This window comes from Pyrgilauda ruficollis, unplaced genomic scaffold, assembly GCF_017590135.1.
Source record: "Pyrgilauda ruficollis isolate IOZ18807 unplaced genomic scaffold, ASM1759013v1 scaffold97, whole genome shotgun sequence".
In the NCBI taxonomy this organism is placed as follows: Eukaryota; Metazoa; Chordata; class Aves; order Passeriformes; family Passeridae; genus Pyrgilauda; species Pyrgilauda ruficollis.
The window spans coordinates 3,439,862-3,467,201 of NW_024531821.1; the positions used below are offsets into that span (position 1 = coordinate 3,439,862).

A 27,340-nucleotide genomic window follows, 5' to 3' on the forward strand; every position below is an offset into this window, starting at 1 on the left:
GTGCTGAGCCTGCCATCCTTTCAAAGCTGAACCAGAAGGCAGCTGGCTCTGTCGCTGGGACACAGCCACACAGCCCAGCACACCCAGAAATGAACAGGATTGCACTCAGTCCAGCAGCCCCTCTCTCCAAGAACTAAGAATGCAAACACTGGCTCTAAAAGGTTTAAGCTGGAAGCACCAGAGCAGCCTGGGACTGTAAAATCACACATTTATCATTCTTAGGAGGTTTATTCACTGCCCAGCAGCCACTGCAGTTAATTTGTGAAGCAGCGTGTTTGAAGTGTAATCACAGCTCAAGGCTTTTCAGGTTTTTTGTTATAAACTTCAGTACCTGTTCCATTTGAAAAGCAACACTTCCAAATACCCATGAAATCAGTGTTCAGAACCCCAAAGTGCCCACGGAGCCCATGGGAGCTCCTCTGGCTGATCCCTTTGTGCGTGTTCCCAGTGGGATCCATCAGATCCGAGACTGCCTGGGGAGCAGCACACGAGGGACCCCAGGTCAGGCTGGGGAGGGTGCTGAGGAGGAAAAGATCTATCTACACCAAAGTTACAGCCAAAATAGATCCTACAGGCAGAAGGGGTCAACAAAAGTCCCCTAATCCTTCACACGACCAAGCAGGGAGTGCCATTGTCTACTTTCTGCATCCAGCCCAGGGAATGCTCCAGTGAAATGTCACAGCCAGGTCACCATCACTTAGAAATCATAAATTACTATTTTTACAGATATATATCTTAGAAACAGTAGGATGCATAACATTTGCTTAGTTGGTGATGGGTAGCAGGAATAAATAAAATATGTTTAGTTTATTGTTCAGAGACACTTGTAAAAATCCAGGGATGCTGAGTATTTTTTCCATGAAGTGAAGTTCATTTTTTAAAAAGGCTTTTTCAATTTAAGGTACTATTTGGGAGAAAAGTCAATAAACAAGAAGATATTAGTTTACTGTTTTGTATTAATCCTCAAGCTATTTATTTTGTATTTCTGTAAAAAAAAAAAAAAAAAAGCAATGGTTTAAAGACATTTTAAGTTTTCAGAAGTTTATTCATCTAAGTTTATAGCACTAATGCTTAGCTCTGTAGCCTGTAGATAATTAAATTAATTGGGGCCAAATGGATTACAGCCCCTTATGCACTGCAAGCACTGGGGGGTGCACTGGGGAAAATGGGGCTCAGGAAAGCTTTGGCACCCACCGTGTGAGACACCAGCCTCTGGGAGCTGCTGTGGCACCATTAAAACCTTTTGCATGAAAGCATGTTTATTTTCACTTTCTTATTTCAGGTTTTGCCTGTTGGGAACAGATGGCAAGGGGAGGGGGTGACCTGGGCGAGAGGGTCACCTGGCTGTGGGTGTGAAATGGAATAAAAGCATCCTGAGGCAGCAGCCAGGAGGGAATAAACAATGATGAGACCCCAGACATCCAGCTCAGCTGGCCATCATGCTCCTTGCCTTGTCACACAGCTCCCACCTGCCAGGGCCACCCTCTCCCAGCCAGGCAGCAGCAGGCTCTGCCTTTGGCTGGATCAGCTTTGGAGGGAGCTGAAGGCAGCTGAGAAGCAGCACAGCTCCCTGGAGGAAGGAGTGGAATTCTAAGCGTGACATTCCGATTTGTTCCTGAAGACCCTGCCCCCAGCTGGAAAAGAAGGGTCTCCAGGGGAACTGTTTCTTTTCAAGAGAAGCCAAAGCACCAGAAGAAAATAATTTTATTAAATCCCTGTTTAAATGAGCAGGGGCAACTCACATGGGAACTCAGGTTGGTTTGAGTGGGCTTTTTGGTTTTACAGAACAATTTCTCCCCTTTGTTTAATACAAATGCTCCCAAGTCCCTCCATGAACCTTCTCACTAGACACACACCAGTTAATGCACCAGGTAAACAATTGTGTCCCCAATGTCCCTTGTCAGGCCGTTCTCAGTGACACAGACGTGCCTCTGGGCCAGGTCAATGTGGAAGATGGCTTGTTCCAGGATTGGAGTTTTGCCTGCTTCCTCTTTGCCAAGGACTGGAACTCGGCGGGGCCCAAGCACAGGATCATCAAACCTCATCAGCTTCACCTTGGAGAGATCTGCACAGAGAGAGCAGCTGGTCAGGCCATGGGAGCTGCACACAGACCACAGCAATGCTGAACCCTTGGAACTGCCACACCTGCTCCAAGGAAATACATTCTCATGGGAATAACTCGTGCTGAGGTTTACACCAACACAACAATGTCCTCCAGGGGTTACTCAGTGAGTTACCAACAGAAACGGGGATAAACCACACAGAAACACCAGCTCCTAATACCACATTCCAAGCACTGAATTTGCTTTATCTGGCTCAGGACAGGTCTGAGTAACTGAACAGTTATACCTCATCTTCTGAGGAATGAACTGCAGAGACTGGGAGGAAGGGGAAGGTGAGGATTGATTTCAATACAATTCCCCATCAAAAGGCAGACTAATAGCACTGCTAAGCAGACCAAGAAGCCTGGGACCCTTCAGCTAAGCCTTCCTGCAGGTGCAGCCTGCCAGCCCTGTGCCCACCAGCACACTGACACTCCTGGGAAGACAGGGAGGGAGTCCCTGCTTCACCTCAGTCCTTCCCAAACCCCCACCCCAGCGGGCAGTGACACACATCCCTGCACACCCAGGGCACGTCCCAGCCCTGTGTGCACCCCCTCAGCAGCTGGCACAGCTGTGCTGGTGGCTACCTTTGATCCCTCTGTCCATCTTCATCAGGCGCCTGACGATGGTCTCCCTGCTGTCCCCTTGCCTGATGTCCATTTTTGTGGAGAAGTGGCCGTTGGAGGGCTGAGGGTTCACCAGAAACACGGACACGCCAGGCTGTGAGAAACAACACAGACCTTAAAGGAGAACCCGTGCATGTGATCCCTCAGGAGAAACATGAAACTAGACCAAATAAACATCTGCTGTTAATGAAACTTCCAGAGGGATAAAATCCCTTTAGAACCTGCCTGGCCATGCTGGATACCAGCACTGCCCCAACTCTAAAATGCAGCCCAAAGTGTTACAAGGGTTTAAAAAGTATTTAGGGAAATCATGACATTTTTACTTTGAGAGTTAGAAATATTCATACATGATAAACATTCATGTCTGATCAAAGTTTTTAAATGGCATATTTAAAAAAACCCAGACAAAAGTAAAGTTTCAATTTAAGTTTTTTAATGAAGCTTTCAGACTTTCAATATCTGAATTTCTGGTATTACCTCAGTTCTGAATACAGAAAATGGTTTTCCTGGACAGCAGTCTTCTTTGATTTTATCTTCTGCTTCAGAAGCAAACTTCACCTCAATGTGATCCAGCTGTAAAAGAAAAAATGGGGGAGGAGGGAATAAGCAGGAGTTCAAATGGCTTTAGAGGGAAGAGCAGAGGTTACAGTCCCATCAAACAGCTCATGTAGGAAAGGAGCAAGCAAACCTGCACTGCCATACAGCAACAAAAGCACAAGTGAAGCCACAACATCTTGTTTGGAAGAGCCCTCTGAGGGTCACCTACTCCCTGTGTGAGGTGCCCAAGACCCCACTGTCAGTCTCTGAGGACAGTGACCCCCAGAGACCCCCAGCCCCTCTGGCTGTTCCCAGCAGTGCATTCCTGCTCTGAGGACACACTGCTCCCTCCCCCCTGTCAGAGGGCTTTGAAGATTTACAGATGGTTTAATTAAAGTTGCTGCTCGCTCTCAGCTTTGCTCTGACGTGGGACAAGCCCAACAAAGTCACACTTGTTTCATACTGCACACGTTACATCCAGCTCTGCAGTATGTGTAGTTTCTAATTCTTAAAAAACAGTTGCTTTTGATTTTGACTTTCGGTGTTGGGGTTGTTTGGTTTTGTTTGTTTTGGGTTTAACACCACGTGCCTGAGCTGTCCCCTCATCACCATGCCCCTATTAAACTAAATTCTGCTCATCACATGAAGCAGCACAACTGCTGCCAGGCTGGATGCCTTTTACACAGCACAGTGTGAAAAGCCCTGCCCAGAGCCTGCTCCTTGCAGAGGGAAGACATCCTGCTGCATACCAGTGCAGGTGCCCAAGGACTGACTGGTCTTGCTAATGCCTTGAAGCAGCTCCTTCCCATTTCTTCAGCTGGAAATGTGAGATACAGACTGGCTCAGAGAAAAACTCAAAGTGCCAGTGGACTCACTGTCACAGCTGCACCCAGTTCTGCAGTGAAAAGCAGCCCTGCTTTCTGGGACCAGGCTTGCAGTGCACACCTACCCCTGTACCTCATGCCAACACTGAGCAGATCCACACGCATCTATTTGACAAATGGAGACAAAGCTGATGAAAAACTGTTACCTGAGCAATGCACACCCAGAAGTTAATGTAAAGTGGCTTAGAGCCTTAGGGAAGGCTGCTGCTCCAGCTATCCCAATAAATGCCAAGTGGTAGGTGCCAAGTCTGTACCAACCTCCAGGGAATTTGTCAAATAGACAATGTTCTCCATGAGCACTGCACGCTCATCAAACTCCAGCTCAAGATCAAGAACACGAGAACCATTTTTCTCCAAGTTTTCCTGTGGGGGGGGAGGGAAAAAGTATTAAAACCTTCTAAAGGCTGCAAGTAAAATGATGCTTCAAAATGGCAAACTATCCACATTAGTCATGAAAAGAACAGGCTTGTAAATCCAAGAGCTCTCTGCTGGCACAACATTAGCATTGGAGCAATAATTTTCTTGTAACAGGGCTTCTTCTTCTACAGGGAGCAGGTGACACTGATGGGAGGAGTAAGAGCAATTAGAACACATTTTTAATATAGAATTGAAAAGGTGTTTGACATTCACAGTTATTTAAATCCCTACTTAATGTGCAGGTTGAGAATTCACAAAATCAGTCAGCATTTCAGTGGTATTTCACAGCAGGAAACTCAGGCTTATGACCCAGTTTAAAATAAAGGACGAGCCCACAACACCTGGACGTGCTCACAGCGAGTTCTCTGCAGGGAAATAACAACCACTTTGTACGTTAACATAAAAGTAACTTAATTAGTCCAGAAAGCCAGCAGCAACAGTCACAGGAGGCACAGTATTAAAGGCAGTATAAAAACCACACTTTTTTTTTTAACTAAAACAGAACTTCCTCTTTGGAGTTTAATCTGTCCCTGCCTGGCTCTCACATGCTGAGCCAGCTGTCTCCTTTGAAGCTCTGCTTTGTCAGCCTCAGCATGGCTGTGGTTTCCTGGTTTCCTCATCAGTTTAATGTGAAGATTCCCTTTCAACATGGAACTGCTTCCCTTTGTAAATCACAGAGGTGCTCCTACATTTCAGCCCTCCTCTGATGAGTAGGAAGCACAAGCAGAGATGCTCCTTGTACCCTGGAATTGATGAATAATTGGTTTCAGAGAAAGACATTGCTCAGGGGAGTCTGAGCTCAGGTGTTTCCATGTCTCTGTGGGAAACAGGCTGCTGCTCTTTGGAAGGAAAAAGATGGATTTGAGGTAAGCCTCAGCTCCTTCCCCACTTGCCCCAGGATCACTCACTGCTGCCAGACTAAAGACACCAACACACAGCAATGTTTCAGCCCTAACTCTTAGGACTGAGAGCTTGTCTGACCTTTCCCAGCTGGATCAGTGGATCTAACACATCCCTACTGTTCTTACAAACTTAGGAAGCTACAGAACTGCTCTGTGCTCTCTGCTCCTCTGAAGATTCCCAAGCTTCCATGAAAAGGAACAATCAGAACAACCCCACAGAGACAGCAAAGAACAGCTTCACTCCACATGACAAAGCTTACAAAGAGAAGTAATTATTATGTGCATTTCAAAAATCAAGCTAAAGCTTAAGGACAAAAAGTAATTTTTTTTTTTTTCACTCATTAAGATTTTTTTCCATTACTAATCCCTCTCAATTTCTACAGATCATGAAAAGTCATTAAAAAGGTTTTAAATAATACACTGCAACCACTCATTTAAAAAAATTTGTTCATTCTTTGCTTCTTGGCTCTCCCTAGTTGTATTGAATTTTCATCTGCAACAGCAAGCACAAGAAAGTTTCTTTAAAGAAATGAAAGCCAAGATTTTCAAAAAACTGGAGAAGTCAAATAGGATACATTTCAAATAGAGAGGGATCCAGGTATGTTTGAAGTACAGACTGCACCACCCACAAAACACAGAAAGCACCAAGCCTCAACCAGATCCAGAGCTCACCTGGGCTAAGTCACACAGAGACATTTTTATTATGTAGCTCTTCTAGAGATGTAGAAGATGTTTATAAACAAACCCTTGAAGCTGCCAAATAAGCAAAGGGAGAGACACTGCAATCACAAAAGCTTTTCCTGTACCACAACTGTCCCTCTGACACTTACCTTAACCATGGCAACAAAAGGCATCACCTTCTTCATATACTTCTTCAGCTCTGGCAAGGTGTTCAGCTCACTGGCAATTACTTTATTATCTGGCAGCTGACCTCCACTGGCCTAGAAACAGGGATGAACAAGCATTAAAGGGAACAGCTATCATGAAAAATTTGCCTTTTAATATCATGTACTTTCCTGCTTTCCCATAAATACCAGCACAGTTTGTCAGCATCACTGATTCCACAGATCGTTTTCTCATCCTTCTGAAACCCAAACAGCATTTAACACTAATACAGAAAAAAAGCCTATACAATGCCCAAAGGTGAATACCCCCAAGAACAAATTCCAAATGAGGAATGTTGGTTTATCTCATTGCCACAAGCTGGAATAGTCAGGACTCCCAAATCTACCAGCTACAACCCTGGTGTGTTCATGCTGAGGATGGCTCATCGGGATCCCAAAGCCACTCTCAGCAGTTTCCCCATGTCAGAAGCATAGATCCTTCTGTTCTCTTAATATATTTCTTCTTATGACTGACTTACTCCATTTCAGCTATTTCTTGTGACACTGCTGAGTGGTATACACTTACTCAAGGACTAGAACAAAGCTTCCTAGCCCACTTGCAGAGTAAGGCAGCAGCAGTCTGTCAGACAACCATGTTTCCTCAAAAACATACTTGTAAAGAATATTCAAAAGTTAACCACTTACAACTGAAAGAAAAAACAGAGCACAGGCATGTTTTTTACTCAGATTGTCAAAACCAATGAAATGCAACTGTCAAATCAATGACAGTCCTTGGGATATCTTCATTCAGCATCAAAACTTACTGGACAGTTGTAAAAGCATAAAGAAAATTATTCTACTGAAATAATTTGGTAGCAAGGTACCGCTTATAAGCTTTCTACAGATGAGCCCCCAAGCAGCTGGAGGGCAGAGGAGGGGTGAGCACCTGGAAGTGCTTGCGCAGGACGGACAGGGTGGTGTGCTGCCAGGGTGGGTAGCTCTTTGCCACGTAGATGGTACAGTGAGAAGGCTTCTGGGAAGGCTCTTTTGTACTTTTCTGAGGAAATAAAAAAAAAAATCAGGAAGGAGTCCCTAGGCACTACAGAATTGCCACACGTGCACAGAAGCAGAGCAGCCTCACCTTTCCCTTCACAGGTGCCATGTAGCTCTTGAGGCGGAGGCGCAGGTCGTGAGCTGCTTCCATCAGGTACTGAGAGGAGCGAATCAGCACCTCATCCACGGGCCCTGCTGCTGGCCACGAGGCCCTCAGGATGGACTCAGCCTTTGGGCAGAGCAAGACAGGAATGCACTGGGTGAGCACACGTTAGCTGGTGGGCTTGCAGCTTGATTGGAAAAGAGAGCTTAGCAGTTTGGACCTCAGTGAGCACCCACCCCTAACAGCCTAAAGGAGGGGACACACAGCCAAGAAGCACTGTGAGTGTGTTCAGGAGTACACATACAGTCACAACTACCATATGCCTATGGAATGTCATCTATAAGCAGAGGGCTTCAAAAACATCAAAACTAAGCTTTGTGCAGAACTGTAAGATTACTGCATTGTTGCACTAAATATTAGATCACCTCTTCATACGCAATGATAGTGACTGGTATTAATGCTGCACGTATCATCACAGCAAGGCCAGCTCCCTGCAGTCACTGTCCCAGGGACAAGGAGCCAGTATGACTTCTTGGATTCTGACATATCTTTCCTATTTGTACAGAATATCTGGAAGCCTGACATGGGTGTTACTGAAATCCACAAAAGCTCAGATGTGAATCAATGACAGAACTGAAACGCCAGTACCTTCCCCAGCAGGGACCAGATGTGCTCACACAGGTGGGGGCAGATGGGAGCCAGCAGCAGAGTCTGCACCTCGATGAACTGGAACACCAGCTCCCTGTGCATGCCCTCGATGGCCAGCTCCCGGTACTTGTCTTTCGCTGCCTGGAACAACAACACAGCCATCAGCCCTGCTGCCAGGGAGAAACACCAGAGTCACTCACACCTGCTGGCTCCAACACGCCTTCAGAACGTGAGCAGCTTGTCATAATCCACTACTGAGCTCTAAGAACCGTGTTTTCCTGAAGCACCCACATGTGAATCTGCCAGCTGGCCATTGGATTTTTGCATTTATGTGGTACTTTAAAAAACTGTTTATTGGCACAAACATAAAAGACAAAGACATCCACAGCTGTGTATCAGGTGCTGTCATCCCAAATAAGTTACATACAGATACTAATAAGAACTAAGAAAAGGGCAATGAATATGATCTATCATTATACATAATTCAGCCTATTTATCCCTGCTCCTGAGTATCTCAAAGCAGCCACATGAAGGAGCGTGTGTAATTCACGAAGTGGAGCAGCATGGCTCTGCAGACACTCTGGAGACATGGTTTATGGAGGGTATCAAAAAGCACTATGCTTCCAAACAATTTTGTTGATGCATTATCTGGCTTTCTTATGAAGAGTCCTTTATCATGAAATATATAAAGAAAGACAATACTCTTTTTAACAGTGTCTCTTTTTAAGCAGCTCCTTGCTCATATTAGATATCAGGACTATTTGCAGAATTGCATTTGCTTTCCTCTGGACCTTGGTAAACCTCTACGATTCCACATTTATTCCCTTGGAGTACACTTGTTTCTTGACATAATTCTGATTTCAGCTGTATGATTAAGGATCAGAGACAGAAGGAGCAAAAGAAATCCACTAAATAACAAATATTGGGTGTCACTTTCTTACACCTCCTACCTGAAACTCAAAGAAGCCAGTTTTCAGAGCTTCCTTAAACATCATCTTCTCATAATTTTGTTCTGTCTTCATTATGCCTGCATTCATCTCACTGGGAAGGGAAGGGAAGTGACAACATCAATACCGCATAGTCAGCCCTACATAATGGCAGCTGTAAAACTGTCACCAATTCAGCCAAACCCCATAGCCTGTTCTGGAATGAGCTCTGTTTTATGCAATTCATTAATTTTTAGAAAAAATAACTACAAGATTCCACCTTGCAAGGAAAAACCTAGTCCAAACTGTATCATTAACCTTCGTACCACACCTGGCAAAGACTCTGTCATTGAAGGTGCTGGCTGGGCCACTCCTCAGGCTGTCTCTGTTTGCAATCATCTCCTTCACCCACTCCACCCACGTGTAGAGGCGAAGAATACCAGCATCTGCCATGGCTTCCACGAAGTTGGCATCTTCAACAGTGTCTCCAGCATCAGCCAAGGCCAAACGCATGCCTGAAGAAAAGGGGATCAGCTGCAGGGCTGGGTGCCATGAGCTGGCCCACACCCCTGGAGTGCTGTGCCTCCTGTGACAGCTCCCTTCAGCTGCAGATAAATGCAAAGCCAGGCCACAAACTGCCTGGCCAGCCAGAGGTGCCTCAGAGGAGGCACTTCCCCAGGACAGGAACACTGCCCTCCGTGGCAGGGACCAGACAGACCCCAGAAGCAGGAGACCAGCACGGTCCCTGCCAAAACACAGGAGCGAGGGAGGAGCATGGGTACACAAATATGTACACACCCCATGCACACCAAGGGAGGAGCATGGCACACGTGGGTACACAAATATGTACACACCCCATGCACACCAACAGTGTGTCCTGATCTCCCCAGTGAATGCAGAGAGACCAAGCAGGCTGCTCCTGGAGAGCTCAGCCCCAGGAGCAGCTCCTGGAGAGCTCAGCCCCAGGAGCAGCTCCTGGCTGAACCAGGTGTGCTAACACACATCCCAATCTTCCAAGTGGAGCTCAGCTTTTCAACAAGAACAGGTGGCAAGTGGCAGATTTATTGCCATTCAATACTCCAATAAACTCCTTTGAGAGCTAAACACTCATTTCAGTCGTTTTGGCATAATTGACAATCAGATGCAGGTCAGAACACACTCACCATCTGCAGAAAACTTGTCAACAGCTTGAGTGAGGGTGAGGAAGTTGCCTGTCGATTTAGACATCTGAAAGAAAGATAAGAATGTTTGTTTTCTCACACATCCCCTGTGTTGGTGGATAAGCAAGACAAACCCAAGGGTTTGGGCAAACAATTTTCTCATGAATCACAGCAAAAAGCATTTGGTAAATCTGAATGAGGTCTCACAGCAAAAGCAGACTGAACTCTGCATGCACTCAGCAACAAAACATAATCCCAGAAATTCCCTAAATTAAACTTAAAGACTACTTTAAAACTGGCAGCTTCAGATCCCCATGTATTTATTTTTCAAGAAGGACTCCACTAGGGTTTGTCTGGGGGGTTTTTGATTCATACCAGACAGTACCCAAGACCTAACTCCTGGGTTCAGGCACTTTCAATTCAATTCAGTGTCAGAACTTGCACACATTAGCAAGCTATTGGCACAAACTTTTTCCTCTCACTGCACCTACACAAATGCTCTAAAAAGATAAACTTTACCTAAATAAATTAATATTCTATATTACTATAAAACTTAATAGAAATGCACCAAACTCTTCACTAAATTGGTGTGACTACACAAGAGCTGACTTAAGAGAAGGTGCTACACAGAATCACAGGCAAAGCAGGTCTCTACCTCTAATGAATGAAAAAGTGGAGGGCACTAATGAAGAAATGTCAGTACTTCCCCTGCTCACATCCCAAGATGAAGTTTCCAGCCTGGCTAGCAAATGCCTATTTTGACCACACAAAAGCCATGTCACACAAAACCTCACCATACCTTTTCAGAATTGAGGAGTAGATGTCCATTGGCTCTCACAGCTACTGGCCATTTTTCCCTGTTCAAAGGCAAGACACAAATCTTTTCACCAAGTAAATACATTTTCTCTTTTTTAAAAAAAGGAATAAATATTTTATGTTCCAGTTTGAGATGAACGCCTTCAGTGGAATCTTCAAAAAAAATACCTAAGGGTTGTCTTAAATATATTAAGGAGTGTCTCTGAAGATGAAAAGAACTACAGTATAAAGGCTAAGGATTATCATTGCTGAAATGCAGGGCAGGGAGCAGTGCACCTGCAATTACAGTTCATTTATGTCACCTTCTTCAGTTCAGGTATTTTTAATTTAAAGTCCAAGTGATTGGCACTGCCCAAGAGCACACAACAGTGCTGGGTCCACATTTCTACCCATGAAGGAAGGAGATATTAAATTATCCACAACCATCTTTACTATACATCAGAAACACACTTTTCCTACATACAGTTTTATGCAACCCCTAAACCAAAATTCAAGGGAATGCAAACGGTACCTTCACCATAAAAGCATCATGCAATGGGCAAAGATTCTCAACCAGTCCTGCACAGCCCAGGGGAGTATATATGGCTCTTTTAACTATCCCTGAGAAGGAATTAAGGAGACTTAATGATCAAGTCAAACAAACTCAACACTGGGAAATCCACAGGAGGAGATAATGCAGAAAAACCAGGGGAAGTAATGGTAAAAAACCTTTCCATTTCAGTAACTTCTGTTACAGAAAACTATCAAAGCTGCAATATGAAAGAATACGTACAACATTTTGAACACAATTCTAAATGCTGTCCAGTCCAAAGGCCATTAGCAAATGGAGCAGAACTGCAAACTGTCCAGCTTTACCTGCATCACTTCCCAACTCACCTTTGCTCTGACCACATGGCCACGTGATTGTAGAGGTAGTACGACAGGTGATTGGGAACAAGATCTTTGCCAGAAACTCTGAGATCCACAGGATACCAAAATTCAAACTCCTCCTTCAGCTTATCCAACTTTTCTTTTGGAATCTCAGTTTTAGGGAATGGAGCTGTCTTGAAGAAGATGTAATCCCAAACCTCTTTGCTCATTTGATGTGCCCTGCACAGAATCAGTCCCACATTGCACAGTCAGTAAAAGCTCCTCACGTTCTACAGCACTTTCTGCAAGGCAGCTTAAACCTGTGGCTCCATTCTCACGGCACAGTCCACCTCATCAGCCAACACAGAGTGCCCAGGGCCTTTACCTCAGTTCAGGTGAGTGAATCCAGTGTCAGAAACAGAATTCAGAACTGCTCACGCCATGCCCTGCTTAAACTGCCCTTGGAGATTTCCCAATTAAACATACAGACTCCCATAAAGAAAAAGTGATTAATAATTCAAGCATAATCTTGGATATCCTGGAAACTTGATCATTTCTTTTCCAAATGTCACCACCCAAGCCTCAAGTGGCCTTAAGTGAATCTTAGAGCCCCTCAGTGGAATGCCTCATGGAGCCATTCCTTCTGGCTTCCCAGAAGTCCAGGAGCAGGAGGACAGGAGAGAACTGCTGTACAGTTCAAGGCTGCCTCCTACATGGAAAATATTTGTGGTCTTTTCCCACTTCAGATGGAATGAAAATTTAAAATTAACATTTACTGCAAGACACATCTTACCGATTACCAGAGGTAAGATCCACAATTTTGAAGGAAAATACTGATGAGATACAAGTGATACCCAGAGCTCTGTGGCCACTGGGCTGCACTGACACATCCTGCTTGTTTCTACAGAGATTCTTATTCCTGGCTCCCAGAACTTCAGTACAGTGCACCAGATACTGCATGCATTCCAAATTAAATACTTTCAAGCCAAAGTTTGCTATGTGCTAGCACCTGCTAAGGGGCTTTGATCTGTGCTATGCAGAGAGGAAAAGCATTCTGGACCCCAAATACTTCCAGTACACATTAAATAACACCTCAGATAGTGGTCTCTACTACCAGTCCAGAATAAATCCTACAGCTACAGGTTTGCTGCTTTGGTTCCGGCAGTTCTTGTTCTAGGCTTTAAATTGCTGTGCTGTGACTGGGCTTGTGTTTGGTGCCAAATTCATTGTAACTGAAGGTGACTGAAAGGATGGGCCATAGATCCCCTTTTCCTTCACACCACAGAGCAAGTATCAGTAAAAAGCATTTTCCAAGGCTGCTAGATGTCATCTACTTGCATAGGAGAGCACTCTAATTGTACATGCTTAATTACATCAGATCTGTAATTCAGGGCCCAGGATGCTCACTTCAAAGCTTGTTTCTAGACACAACTAGCTCGTGCATAGCTTCTCTGTAATTACAGAGGTTTGAGCCCAAGTGATAGCCTTGCCCAGTCTCAGAGGTATTTCTGTCTGTAAGTATCAGAATCTTTACTTTGGAAATGATTTTCAGATTAGTTATAACATAAAGTAAGAAAACTTTCCATTCCAATATGTAAACTACTCCAGAAATTAGTCCACAAACCACACAGAATTAGAGCAGATGATTCAAGGCACAATCTGAAGTGTTTTTTCAACTCCAGACTGAGCTGTACTATCTCATCTCTCTGACCCCTATCACCACACTTCAAAAGCCACTCAACCACGAGGTCACATGCCTCCTCCCCGTTGCTCTGAAGGCTCCCACAGACAAGCTGTGGATAAAAGATGGTTCTGAGCTTCCAGGAGAGTGACAGTGACAAAACCCAAGAACTAATCCTACTCTCTCTGTACACTGGAGCCTACAATTTATTGTGGTGCACAGCAGCCTCAGACACCTAAGCAGCCACTGAAACCAATCACCCAACGACCTGCCAAGGCCCATTTCAAGGCAAGTCAAACAAGTATTGAAAAAAGTGATTTACTCTCCACACAGTTCTTTCAGAGGTGCTTTCAGAAGCACTTTTCCCCTCTCTATTTTTCTCACTGCCTGTCACACTCCTCTCTTTCCTTACTGCCCCTCTGCAAACCTGTTCCAACTCAGCTCACGTCAGGTTAAGTTTAATAAAGACACTTTTTACACACAAAGCAGACTCAGCCTCCTCAGCAAGCCTTTCTGCAGAGCAATTCAGGAGGTAAGCACAGCGAATGAAACGAGAGAACTGAATGGTTCACTCTCCTTACCTGATGCCCAGAGGAGACTCCCCTTGGCCCCTCAGGTTCCCCCCCTGCAGCAGGTGAGCCACGGTGTAGTAGGCCATGTAGATGGTGGAGTCGGAGAGAGACTCGATCAGCCACTGCTCATCCCAGGGCAGGCGGGTCCCTGCGGGGAGGCTGCGTCAGGCCCAGGCACCCCGACCCACACCCGCTGCAGCTCCCCAGTTCCAGTGGAACACAAACACACATATGTACTTTAGTACTCATGCTTATGGGTTTAAAAAACATTTGGTTTAAAAATTAAACTATGCATTTGAAAATTTTACTCAAGAGCAAACAGTTGCTGATTTTCAATCTATTTCCTGACACTGCGCAAGGACATCTGCTGTGGGTTACAGTGCACATCTAGCAGCTGTCCCATGTCAGGCTACACAAGATGAAGGCTAATCAGGATTCAAGGAGAAAACTCAAGAAATGCTATAAGCTCCCTCTCCTGAGGTCCCTTCCAAATCAATGGCCCAGGCAGAAAGCTACTAAGACGTTGCACAGACTACCTGTAGTAGTGCAAATATTACCAGCCCCATGCCCTTCCAACAAAGCACACCTTCTCTGGGATGCTGGGCCAAGATACAAGTTGGAAAACATTCCCACACTTCCCTATACCACTGGGGATGTTGTATAGCACTTAAGCCTTCCAAACTAAACAAGGAGTACCATCCTTACAAAGAACCAGCTGAGAAAGGAATGTTTTGCCTACCTAAGCCATACGTCCTGGAGCACGCATGCTCTTGTAGCCAACCTAAGGTAGCTTCAAAATTTCTCCTAGTCTCTTCACAGAACCTGTAAGAAAGAGGCTCTTACTGCCCTCAGCCCTCTCAGACCCCACCAAGAGCAGCAAAGTCACTCTCCTTTACAGCCACATTCATAACTCACGTCTCCAGATGTTGCAAGCACTCTGAAGTCTGTTTCTTCCAGCTCACTTCACCATAATCTAAATACCTACAGTCAGGAGAGGTTTATTGTAATAAAGCAATTGAGAAGTAGTGTACAATTGGAGCAACTTTGTAACTGCAGCTTTGTTTCACTCACCACTGGTCACAAAGGGCCACGACACACTCATCAGCAGATCTCGATATAACTTGTTTCTCAGGTTCCATATAAATCATGGCTTCACCCTAACAGTTGAAAGGGCAATGAAAGCTGAGATTTAGGTACTTACCAAAGTACTGACAATCCTGACAACTTACTAAAAAGCATCCTCTCCATTCTAATTTGGTTTACAGCATTTACTGCACAGCTCTCACCACTGCACAAGCTCTCTGCCTCAGTATCCCCTTGGGCAAAATGAGGCAAGGCTTGACTCTGTACCCTAGGACAACTTCTCTAAGGTACCAGCTCACAGCACTTTGTGCAGAATGCATGAGGAAAAGGAGGACATAAGCACAAAATATTCCCCACTGACTCTGCCCCTGACTGAAAAAGCTCCTAGGAAACTGGGGGACAGAAGGAGGGGGAAAGGCAAAGGAAAATGGGATGCTGAGCTTCAAATCTACTTGCACACATCATGCTGATGCATTATAATCTGGACATAATGCCACAATACCAAGGGAATGATGACTACATGCCTGAAGCCTCTCTCACTCCCAGTCCTCATCAGGGAGTCTCATTAGAGGGATGCCACAATCACTGTTTGTTTACTGCTCTCATTTTCTGAAACAGGAGCCCAGCAAGGGGGCATTTGCACATCACACATCTCCTTCACTGGCCTGAAAGAGACTTGACAGTCCAGGTCCTACACTTCCAGTATCCTCCCAGCTATGCTAAAGAATAAACTGGACCACCAAACATGTCCTAGGGAAGGTGACAGAATGAGGCAGGGAACAAGAGAACTCTAAGGAAGCTGCTCAGCCCACGAGCCCAAGAAGAGCAGGTCCCTCTCTCTGCACCCTGAGGGCTGCAGAACCACACCAGGGGTTTCTCTGGCACTCAGCCCTGTGAAAAGAGCAAAGCAGACAGTTCAGAAGCAGCTGTGTGCCCACTGTCACTGACCTTATCCAGCATCAGCTTCTGAATGTGTTTCTTGACATCTTGAACTTTTTGTCCCTTGAAGTCATCCACCAACATCACCTGCAAAGACGGGTCACAGGAGATAATTTTTTCCAAAATTTAGCAAGAAATATGTGCCACAGGTGTTCAAATCAATATAAGGAAGTAGCAGGTACTAAAATCTTTGACATGCAAAAAATAAGAGTACAGGTATTGGGGTTTTTTCATTATGTGCAGTCATCTTTACCCAAGAACAATTTGTACACATCAGCATCCACACTGATGACAGATTGCAAAGAGTCAGAAATAAAAACTATTGCTTGCTTACAAAAGAACAGCTGAGAAATACACATGGTGAGCTACTGGGGTAAAAACAGGAGAAAAAAAAGAAAAAAAAAACCAAAACAAACACCAAAAATCCCAAAACAACAACAACAACCAACTCCAAAACAAAATAAAAAACCTGCAAACAACAACAGTTTCCCTATCTATACTTGCAACAAAATGGATCAGCTCCCCAGAAGGTGATCACTTGCTCAGAAACCAGGTTATAATGCCCAGAGAACACAGGAATGTGTGAATGGAAACTTTCTCCAATTCTACACCACTCCTTCAGCTGCAGAATCTTACTGCAGGAAGAGTCTAAATGAAAAGCCCTTTGGGACTTTTTTGGGAAAAAAGGACACTATCCCTCTTTCTTGAGATTTTTTTTTTTTCAATTCTTTACCTGCCTTTATTTTCTCCTAGTTGAACTCACCGAGACTTACCAAAATCTTGTATTACTTACTCCCTCATAGAATCCTTTCAGGTACACTCTCTCCTTGGCCTCTGCAAGCTTCTCTCTGTCATTCTGGCTCTGGATTTTGAGCTCCTCACAGACAAATGGAGCACAAAGGCTGCCATAGCCTGGGATTTCAATGATGGGCACCTGAGAATTAACAGAGGGCTGTCAAACCCCTGCTGCACCCCACTGCTCACTCTGTACAACATCCAACACAAGTTACACAGGGCTTACAACAGATGGCTGCAATTCCCTCACTGCCCAGAAGCTCTGGCAGCCCCAGGGGGACTCCTGAGCTGCCCAGGTGTGTCCCATGACAGGACACCACACGGAGCTGTGCCAGGACTGCAGCTGGCACGTGGAACCAAGGGTACTGCAGAGTACTGGGATGGCTTTACCTGGAACCTGCATTTCCTCATGAAAACTGCCTCAGCCTCGAGGCTGTGCTAGCAGTGAGGGACTTCAGCTTTTTGCATTGAACAGATACCCTCCTAACCTAGCCATGAGGGCACTAAGTTTTAATCAACCAACAGGTTATCAGGATAATGATGCATTCCATTTCCCAAAACAATAACTCCTATAAAAATTGATGCTTTCCTTTCTCTCTGAAGTATAGCATAGAACAACAAATCTTGGTTGCAGCCCTTAACAGACCAAATGTTGCAGCTACAGGACAGTATGAAAACTTTACATTTTTCAGCTGAGAAGGACTTCAAACAGAAACTCTCTAGCAGAGCTCCTGGTTTGTTTCTCATCAGTGAGCATAACTCCCTGTGTGCTGCAGATGGACACGTCTGGGTGCACTCACCGGCTCGAACGGCAGGACCATTTCATCTCTGATGCCATACTTCACCCTCAAAGCCTTGAAAGTTGGAAGAAAAAAAAGCAATAGATAGAAGTCTTCTAGATGTAAAGGTTTTTATCCATTCATAGTGGTTTTTTTGTACATAATGTTTTATTACAAATCAGACAAAGCCACTTCCCTGCCTTCTCACTATTTCTGACACCTGAGCTCAATCCCCACCTCATTTCCAGGTGATTCTTTGCCATAATTGTCTGCATTTTTTAAAAGGGGAAAAACTGATATTGCTCTACCCTGAAACGAGTGGGCAAAAATTCAGTAGCCAGAGATAGCTGTTCAGATGCTGATGTACTCCTTCAGTTAGTAACAATCACTTTCAGTCTCATTTGAAATTCACAGAGAATCTTAATCTCATTTTTGGAAGTCATTTCCACAACAAGAATTCATTTCTGTTTCACTGGTGCTCTTCTCTACCTTAACATGCAGCACAAGTTACATGATTCTCATCCAAAACTCAGACTGAAGTCTGAAAAAAAAACCCATCTGTCCTAGCCCAGTTGGTTTAAACTTCATTTATTTCTAACTGCTTTGATTTCAAGTTAGAGATGGCAAAATGCCAATTGAAGCAAGTTTCATTTTACTCACTGGATATTCACTTTTGACCCTTTTCACTAGGGAAAGGAAACAAACAATTCAGTTAACAGACTGACCTGCTTCTTTTTCAAGTCTCTCAGGGCTGCAAAGTCATCTGGAGAGTCAGAGGGAACACTTGTCACCACTCCAGTTCCTTGGCAAAGGAAGAGATAAACAGATGAAAGGATTTGTCCCCACATACTGAATGCCAGTGGCCATCCAACAGGCTCTGCTGCAGAATTACCTTTATCCTCCTTGATGGTGAGCATGGGCAGGGCATAGATGACCTTGTAGGTGGTGAGGGGTGCTGAAAGTGCAGCGCCAAGGATCTCCTGAGCAGGACAAAGCAACAGCATTACAGTAAATCAGGGGCTTTCAGCCTAGTAGAGTAAGCTCTCCTGGCTGATATTCTTCAAATTTTCTGTACATTTTCCTGACACATTACAAACAAATTAAATGCATTTTATATACAGAGGGACAAGGAGGAAGTACATATGAAAATGTGTGGTACTATTTGAGACAGGGTATGGGTTATATATTGGTAGAAAAGTCAAATACCAAATACCAAGAAACTTAAACTGCAGGTATGTAGAATTGGGAAAGCATAGGAAGCAGAAGGACAGTTTGCTTCCAAGTGTCTGAAGCACAACAGCATTGAGGCAGAAGTGGCTTAGGAAGCCAGCATCCCAAGTGACATTAAACAAAGAAAGTACATTGTCAAGATATTCACACCCTGACAGGATGCAGTCAAGATGCAGCAGCTGTCTTCTACCTCACTCATTTGCTTGAATTCACATCATGTCTACTAACAAAGGAAAAAAACACATATTTTCTACTTCATTCTTCCAAAAAAGATCAAGAAAGATGGTGACAAGTTGTAGTGAATGGAGATCAAGGGATGCAAACAGCTGAAGGTGCTTTGTATCAGGATGAATAAACACCACTGATGACACTTGCACAAAGCACACAAGTTAAGGACAGCAAACCCCAAAACCACTGACAACCCCTACTGGCTAAGAAAGCTTCATTCACACAGATGTACTAGAAATGTCAGCACCAACAAAAGTTTTCCACATAACCATTTCTAGCTATTACCTTTCCCCCTCCCTTTCCATTTACTCTTCCCAGCAAGCAAAAAAGCATCACTTAACACTATCCTCTCACCACATCATGCTGAGGGCATAGGAATGCATCTGTCCCCAGCTAAGTGCACCAGGTTATTCTCCCAGCAGCAGCTCTGGCTTGGCTGCCAAGGAAGCTGCCTGCTGCTTGCACTGTTTGTCACCAAAGCTTTCAGCCACTCCAACATTTCTGCAATCCCTCCTGCATTCTCTTCACAATTAGAATTCCACCATCACCTCCTAAGCCCCAGAGGAGCAGCTGAGCCTGGGCAGCAGGCTGCAGGCTGCTCACCTCTCCCATCAGCTCCTTGACCACGGGCACGACGCCGTTGTCCCTGGTGAAGCCCTGGTAGGCCATGTTGCGCGCGGCGCGCTGCGTGCAGATGAAGATGTCCCCGCTGCCCGTCTCGAAGCCGATGTACTTCATGTCCGGGCGCAGCCAGCAGTTGGTCTGGCCAAACATGGTCTCTGGCCTGAGCGTGGCAGCCACCAGGAAGATGTTTTTCCCTCTCAAGCCACTGGGGGGAACAAGTATTGGATAAGTTACCAGCAGAAAATCATTACGGCTCATACAGAACAAGAACAAACTAACATCAACTTCCAAGCAACGTTTCCTAAGAGACAGAAGTGAGTCATTAGTTCATTGTGGGTTTTCCATTTCCTTTCCTTTTTTTTTTTTTTTTTAAAATTCCATCTTGAGGTCCATGCAGACACAGCAAATAGAGCAGGTCAAAATTCTGACCAGGTCTTTGAAGTGATGGAAATAACCAGGTGAAATTAAATTCTGCACTAGGCAAAACAGTCTGTTTAATTCAATGGTCAGTTCTGGCCAGGAGATAGAGCCCAGCTGCCACTAAAAAAGTCAACACCTACCTCAATTTCGCAGGGTAAGGATCCAACACCTTCATTTTTATCAGTGTGTATTCTTGAGGCCCAACACCCTACAATTCCCACAAACAATGCAATAATCAATAAATTAAAGTCACTTGAGCGGGAAAGAAAATAAATCCTATTCTGTAGGAACCTAATCCAAACACTATTTAAGGTACTGATGCTTTCCTCAGAGTAAATCCTATTTCCACTCATTTGAAAGGCTGTTCACTAAAATGCAGCCTGCAGAAGTTATACTGTGCTCCTACAGCCACAAACTTACTAGTCACAGACAATGTCTTAGCAACATCTAAGTTAACAACAGCTTGTTTATTTAGTTCAATAGCTAACAACACAATGGAGTAATGCTGCTGGCACAGATTGCCAAACAATCACAGAAACCAGCTACAATGGAAAATACTATCCATAGTTCCAGACAAAACTCCTCAAGAGAGGAGTTCATTCAATTTTCACATGCACTGACAGCTGAGAGCCAGTGACTCTGCACATCCAAACTGTTTTGCTCTAAGATACAACTTACTTTCCATTTAGTATTTAGGATCATAAGCAATGCATGAAAATGTCAAGTTAAAAATTACCTCTCCTGTTTGCCTGTCATGATCCATGCAAGGTTGTCCATCTTTAGGAGAATAAATTGTATACCTAGAAAAATATTTTCATTTAACAGTGAGTAAACTAGTGTATAGAGCAAGATGAAAAAAAAACAGCTTCTGGGAAAAAAAGACCTCTTAATGGCATTTTCAAATTTTGTGTGTATCTGTTTCCATCAGTGCCAATGCTCAGTTTTCACAAGAGCTTTCAGAATTGACCCTTTTTTGCTTGGAGTTGGTACCCACAGGAAAACTAAACCTGGAAGACAAATCTCACAGGCTTTGCTGGCACAACAACTACACTTCACTGTGACAGGCAGAGCACCAGCAAGGAATGATTCTGGTTTCATGTGAGTTAAAACCAGGCTCCAGAGATGTGCCACAGGGCTCTGTCTCTGGCACAGCTGAGCTTATCCACACTCCCAAAATCTCAGAGCTCAGTGGCAGCTTACCGTTTGCCAAACTTAATCTTGTTTCTTTCCTTTAGTGTCAGGAATTGCCATCTCACAAAGGAATCATAGTAGGGATTGACATTTGTTGTAATGAAGGAACGCCTCCAGTCCACCTGAAAACGCGCAAGAGGCTCCGGTAAGTAAGCACAATCAAGAAACCAAAGGAATCTCATAATACCATAACTATTATTTTAAAAATAAAAAGAGCTTTCTCTCCAAAATCCCTCCACTGACTGAGAAATTTAGAGATTTTTTAGTAGTTTAAACCAACCATTCAAGCTGCATTTCAGCACTGCCTTGTTTCATCATCTTTATTTCTCTCCATTTTCAAAAATCTGTTGTCAGCAGGACAAGTACTTTCAGGAAGAAGAATGATGTGATGTCAAATAGAACTACTGTCAATACTGACTACAGAAAAGTTATCTCACATGGGAACCATAGGTCACAATGTCTTTACTGGACTAATTTCCAGCTGTGACCACTGTACAGGGTACAAGCTCTATATCAGAAACGATTTAATTATCGCCCAAGACCATTAAATGTTAAATGACTAATTCCATAAATATCAGAAACATTCCTGGAATTATGCTGGTATTACTCAGAAAATCTCAAGGAGAAGCACACATTCACCAACACAGTAACAATACAGGTATGGCTGCCTGCATAACTGAGGTTGGGATCACCCAGAGTCACCTTCAATCCCATGCTCTTCAGATCCTGGACAGCAAGGGGAGGGAAATAATCCAGCCAGTGCTCAGCTTCAGAGAAACTGACCACTTCTTCATCAGACAGACCCAAAGACTTCATGATCCCCCACTGGTATTTGGAAGAGCCAGTCTTGGCAGCAGCCTTGCTCTGAAAGAACAATTGGGATTAGGAAGAAGCGCACAGTCTCGTCACAGGAGCATTTGCCTCTGTTAATGTTCTGGTTTCTGATCCCAGATACACAAGTTAATACAAACACTCTCACATCCTGCCTCTAACAGTGAGGGTAATTGGCTGGAGTTTCCATTCTACACCCTGGATTCACAGAGGTGTAGAATACAGGGTATATTCTACCACACCTTGTGTTCACTGCTCATGCCCTAAGCCTCCTCTTCCCAACTGTTCCATGCCAATGTCCAAAACACCTGCAGAGGCTCTGCCACAACACCCTGGCAAGGAATTGCCTGTTGTCAGGGCCCTGCTCAAACCCATGGTGTTTTGCACCACGGAAAGGTGGATAGCCCTGCACCCCTGTACCAAAAACCTCTGCTGCTGTCACTTTGCTCATGGTACTTTTCCCAGCTGTTGTCCCTTGAGAATCTCCTGGCTTTCCCCAGCAGTGACCCAGGCAAGGTCACACCTTCTGTCCTGCAGAGCAGCCAGAACCCCAAACCCAGCAGTTCCAGTGGCACAATCTCTTGGATATACATTAACAACACACAGAGCATCTCTAAACTTTTCCCAGACTTGATTCTTTGGCTTGCTTTGGGACACTCCCAAAAGCCTAAATCTCATTTAAATAGCTGGTAAGTAAAAATAGTTTGGATGATTTTACTGAGCCTATCTAGACAGAACTGACTAGATATCAACTTAAAAAACAGTAACTAGAACAGCAGGAACACACATGCTTTACCTCTGAGAAAGCAGGCTACTTCCTACAACCTGCTTATGAATGTTCCATGAATGGATTTAAAAAAAAAAAAAAAAAAGAGAAAAAAATGAGAGTATTACTCTGGATCTGATCTGTTTTTTCTCAGAAAACTATTAGGCAGTGCATTAGCTTACCAATAAGGGTTTATGCATTAACATGGTATCTCTGGAACCATGCAGCTAGTGCATTTTTTCAAGTCCACCCTAAAGGTAACTCAGCTACCTTGAAAAAAAAAAATCTTTGTATCAAGGTTTCTGTGAGCCCAAAGGAAGAAAAGCCTACAATGTGCACACCAAAGTTTTGACAGCACAACTCTCAGTCCAGGAAGGCTTGGTTTAAACTTTACCTTTTTGCCTTTTGCTTTGTCTTTGATGATAATTTCTTCCTCTTTTTTACCAGAATTTTCTTCCTCTTCCTCCTCCTCATCAGGAAATTCCGGTGGGCAACCATACAACTCCATTTCTCTTTTCAGCTTATCTGCACAAGCCTGAACAGAGTTATTGGGAGTATGTCAGCCAGGGCACCAGCTGCAGCCACAGCCAAGGAGGGGGTTTTACTGATAACATTTTGCATTCCACACTTTAAACTTTTTTTGGGCCTTGAATTAAGATCTAGGAGATCCTGCCACTTCCAGAACTCCTTCCAGGGCAGGAAGAGATTTACTGTAAGGATTTTCTTGCAAATGAAAATATACAACAGGTAAAATTCAGTTTTCCATCACTTTGTCTTTTAAAGTGATGTTATAACTCAAGCACAACACATGTTTATTACAAACTCAGGTTCCAAATCACATTGTCTTGGTGAGTTTTGAAATAAACTAAGATGATGTTGGGGATGGACAGCAAGCAAGGCTCCGAGGAGCCTTAGGGACAAAAACCCCACCAGAAACAACCCCCCAGCAAATGCCAAACTCTCACCTTGATGGGCATCCCCGTGCAGTGCAGCCCAAAGGGAAACAGGCAGCTCCTCCCCTTCAGCCTCTGGTACCCGACTGCAAACTGCAGACAGGGAAATGGAACAGCTGGAACGGGCACGGCCCTGGCTGAGCCAGCACCTGCTCAAACACTGCTCAGACCCCTCCTCTAACACAGCCACTGGCAGGTGACAGAGCTGGGGCAGCCCTGGCAGGAAGGTGGAGCCCAGTTTGTCCCAGGCCTGCCCCTGTGGCTGCACGGGCGTGCCAGGCTCCCCGACCGCGGGTGTGGGAGCCCACCCCAGACCCACAGCCTGCCCCCACACAGCTCACAGAGCACAGCCACCTAACAAAGGGGACACAGCTCTTGTGAAGGCTGAGCCATTCAGCAGCGTCTCCTAAAAATCTCATCTCAAAGAAAAAACAGGGGAAACACCTGCAGCCTCATCTCATCAAATTAAAAACTACATTAATGGAATTTCCCTTCAGCTAGCAATACTTCTACTGAAAGTGTGGGGAAACAAGGAAAGTTTAATAAGTCATTACTAAAGATATAAAGGAATTGACATGGCATCCTATTAGCTCAAAACTGAACTACAAAATCTGCATTTGTTCTAGAGTAGTATTTAAAGGTATCAGCAAAGGAGAATTTTTACCTCACATTTAGATAAGGAAAACGTGTGTCCCAGGTGCAGGCGGCCATTCATGTAAGGGTAAGGAAAGGTAACAAAGTACTTCCCTTTGCTGAGAAGAAAGTCAAAGAATTAAAACACACAATCAGCTTTGTAAATGACCATCAGACAATACACGAGCAAAACAGGTAACTGGGATGTTCAGCTGTTGTCACAGTGATGTTAAAATAACACATTAACACAGTGATGTTAAAATATTTTCCTTGCCAGTAACCTGAGTATTTGATTTTAAAGAGCTGATACACTAACAGGCTTTATCATCCTAAAAAATAAACACAGAAGAAAAAACCCATAAGGACTGACATCACACAGAAACATTGAAATAGGAGCATGCTCCCAAAAGTAACAAATTCTAATCCTGCTTCTGTAAATTAATTACAGCAAAGGCTTGAAGTAATTTATTTAATCTCCCACTGTGTGAGTTCAGATTTTAAGGGCACACTGCAAGCAATCACTCCTTTCACAGGGATATATTGTTGCAGGGTGTTTCAAAGATGTATTAAGTTGTTGGAACCTGAGCTCTCAAAGCAGTTAAGAAAATATTTACATTTAGAACAGTGAATTTCTACCTCTACCTTTGTACTCTACGCCTTGTCTCTCCCCTTCACACACTCCCTCAATCCATTAACAGAGGAATAAAGGCCAAGTCATTTGTTTGCCTGCAAAATCTACAATTTAAGAACCTGACACCTGTTACACCACTTCAGTTATTATCTTGGCTCAGTCTGACTTTCCCACACACAACTATTAACCTCACACTGCCAAGGTCACTGCTTTTCCAGCCAGAGACCTCCCCACAGGATGAATGCTGTTGCCCCAGACAGCCCTCCACACCTGTGAAGAGCATGGACCCCACCAATTCCAAAGGATCTGTGCTTCCAAGCACGCTCCACATTCCCAGAGGATAAAGGAGTTCCTCAGTGTTTACTCTGGGGCAGAAACAACAGCGGCAGAGCTACGGTCTTCCCCAGCAGCGCAGAGCCCTCTGTGCACTGTGCCAGGCCCCTGCCCCACCCCGGCGGGGCTGCAGCCCGTGCTGACCACGGAGGCTCCCCGGGAGCTGCCTTCCTGCAGCTCTGCACAAGCACAGGAGGCTGCTGCCCGGCAGGACTGGGATCCTGCACAGCGCTGCTGTGCTCTGCGAGCAGAGCAGCACAGCCGTCCCTCCCAGGGGCGAGGAGACACCCACTGCACAACCCCCTCCAGCCAAGGGACACGGCACCAGGGAGAGCCTGGCTTCAGGCTCACAGAGGGTGCTGACACTGCCAGGGAATGACAAAGCTTCTCTCACCCTGCTGGAACCCCGCCACGCACGTACTCAGCCGCTTTGTGTCACAACGTGTCAGCAAGTCCCTCCAGCTGAGCCACGAGCACTGCTCCTTACAAAGGGGCCAGGTTTTCCCCCCAGAGATTTCAAATGAAAAGACATTTCAAGCAGTCGGGTACAACGATACCTCCTCTGGTCCTTCCTGTCTGCAGCATTGATCTCAAACACCCGATCGCGCTCCCACTTCTGCTGGACCTCTCTTTCAATCTTCTTCAGGAAATCCACTTTGGCTGTTCCCTTGCGCTCCTGTTGAGCGGAGAAAGGAAGAGAAGTCTGGCTGAACAGGGCAATGGCAGAGCTGTAGCCCAGCCCAGCCCGATCTCCGGGGTAAGGGCTCTGTGTCCTGAGATCCAGCCCTCTGACACCGGGCCCAGATCTGCAGGGAAAGCACAACCTCCCACAGCAAAGGGCTCCACAGCAGCCAGGACACACACACACACCGGCCGTCCTGCCAGTAAAGAGCAAACTCAGAGGTGTCTGAACTGGGGAGGTACAAGAGGATATAAAGTTTAAGTGAAAACTCCCATAGAATTCTTGTTTTATTCCAGACTCCCCATAAACCCATGCGATGCATGCCCCTCTTGACGTACAGCACTCGCTATGCTAAGAGAGCAGGTGACAACTCTAACTGTGGTTCGCGGAGTTCATCAGGTAAAGAATTCCAAGCGATTTTAACTAAATCGGTGTTCAGCAGCCCTTCCCCTCACTCTTTTATCACATAACACATGGCAAGTATTGAAGGATCTTATTCTTTCACCATATAACACACAGGAATAGGTGAAGGACACACGCATTACAGACACACGCATTCTGCACTGATAAAAGTTGAGGATTTCGGTTTTTTCCCATCAAAACCAAGACACCCCTAAGACCTTTACACCAAGGGGCCGCAGCCGCCGGGCAAAGGCCCCGCGCACGCCGCTATGGGACCCCCTTCCCGGAGACCGCGGCGCCGGAGAGTGACCCTGAGGAGAGGGTGAGGAGCCGCGGGGACCGCCACGAGCCGCCGCGGGGACCGCCACGAGCCGCCGCGGGGACCGCCACGAGCCCCCGCGGGGACCGCCACGAGCCCCCGCGGGGACCGCCACGAGCCCCCGCGGGGACCGCCACGAGCCCCCGCGGGGACCGCCACGAGCCCCCGCGGAGCCCTGAGGCCGGAGCCCGGCCCGGCTCCTGCACTCACCGCCATATTGCCGCGCCTGACGGGGTCCGCACGGGCCGTGCCAACAGCGGCAGCGCGCGGGGGCGCCCAGGCCGTACCAAGGCAGCGGAGGGGGAACACCGGGCCCTTTTTAGGGTGAAGGAAGAGGACAGAAGGAGGGCGGCAGGGAGAGCGAGCGCAGCGATCGCTGCGGCCTCTCGTCCAGGCTGGGG

General features: G+C 45.4%; 1 protein-coding gene across 1 annotated transcript; it reads right to left on the bottom strand.

Moving 5' to 3' along the window:
- Positions 1-1,686: 1,686 nt before the first annotated feature.
- LARS1 (leucyl-tRNA synthetase 1) lies at positions 1,687-27,292 on the bottom strand. The gene is made up of 32 exons (XM_041489961.1): positions 27,150-27,292; positions 26,094-26,212; positions 24,604-24,691; positions 23,952-24,032; positions 23,381-23,521; positions 22,092-22,253; positions 21,399-21,511; positions 20,935-20,998; positions 20,339-20,406; positions 19,758-19,983; positions 18,589-18,676; positions 18,422-18,498; positions 17,718-17,771; positions 16,916-17,056; positions 16,132-16,209; positions 15,172-15,257; positions 15,016-15,081; positions 14,840-14,922; positions 14,110-14,248; positions 11,875-12,087; positions 10,982-11,039; positions 10,186-10,249; positions 9,354-9,537; positions 9,047-9,137; positions 8,097-8,237; positions 7,434-7,574; positions 7,239-7,349; positions 6,299-6,409; positions 4,408-4,512; positions 3,206-3,301; positions 2,690-2,822; positions 1,687-2,065 (listed from the first exon to the last, which is right to left on the bottom strand). Exons 1-32 carry the CDS (start codon positions 27,153-27,155, stop codon positions 1,860-1,862), a joined length of 3,534 nt encoding a protein of 1,177 aa, XP_041345895.1. The 5' UTR covers positions 27,156-27,292; the 3' UTR covers positions 1,687-1,859.
- Between the last annotated feature and the right edge of the window lie 48 nt (positions 27,293-27,340).

Bases quoted from the DNA above. Each gene is read 5' to 3' on its own strand.
- LARS1 (XM_041489961.1), bottom strand. The intron at 9,138-9,353 runs GTGTGGTACGAA...TTCCCTTCCCAG, and splicing joins AATGACAGAGTCTTTGCCAG to TGAGATGAATGCAGGCATAA. The intron at 8,238-9,046 runs GTAGGAGGTGTA...TTGTTGTTCCAG, and splicing joins CTGGCTTCTTTGAGTTTCAG to GCAGCGAAAGACAAGTACCG.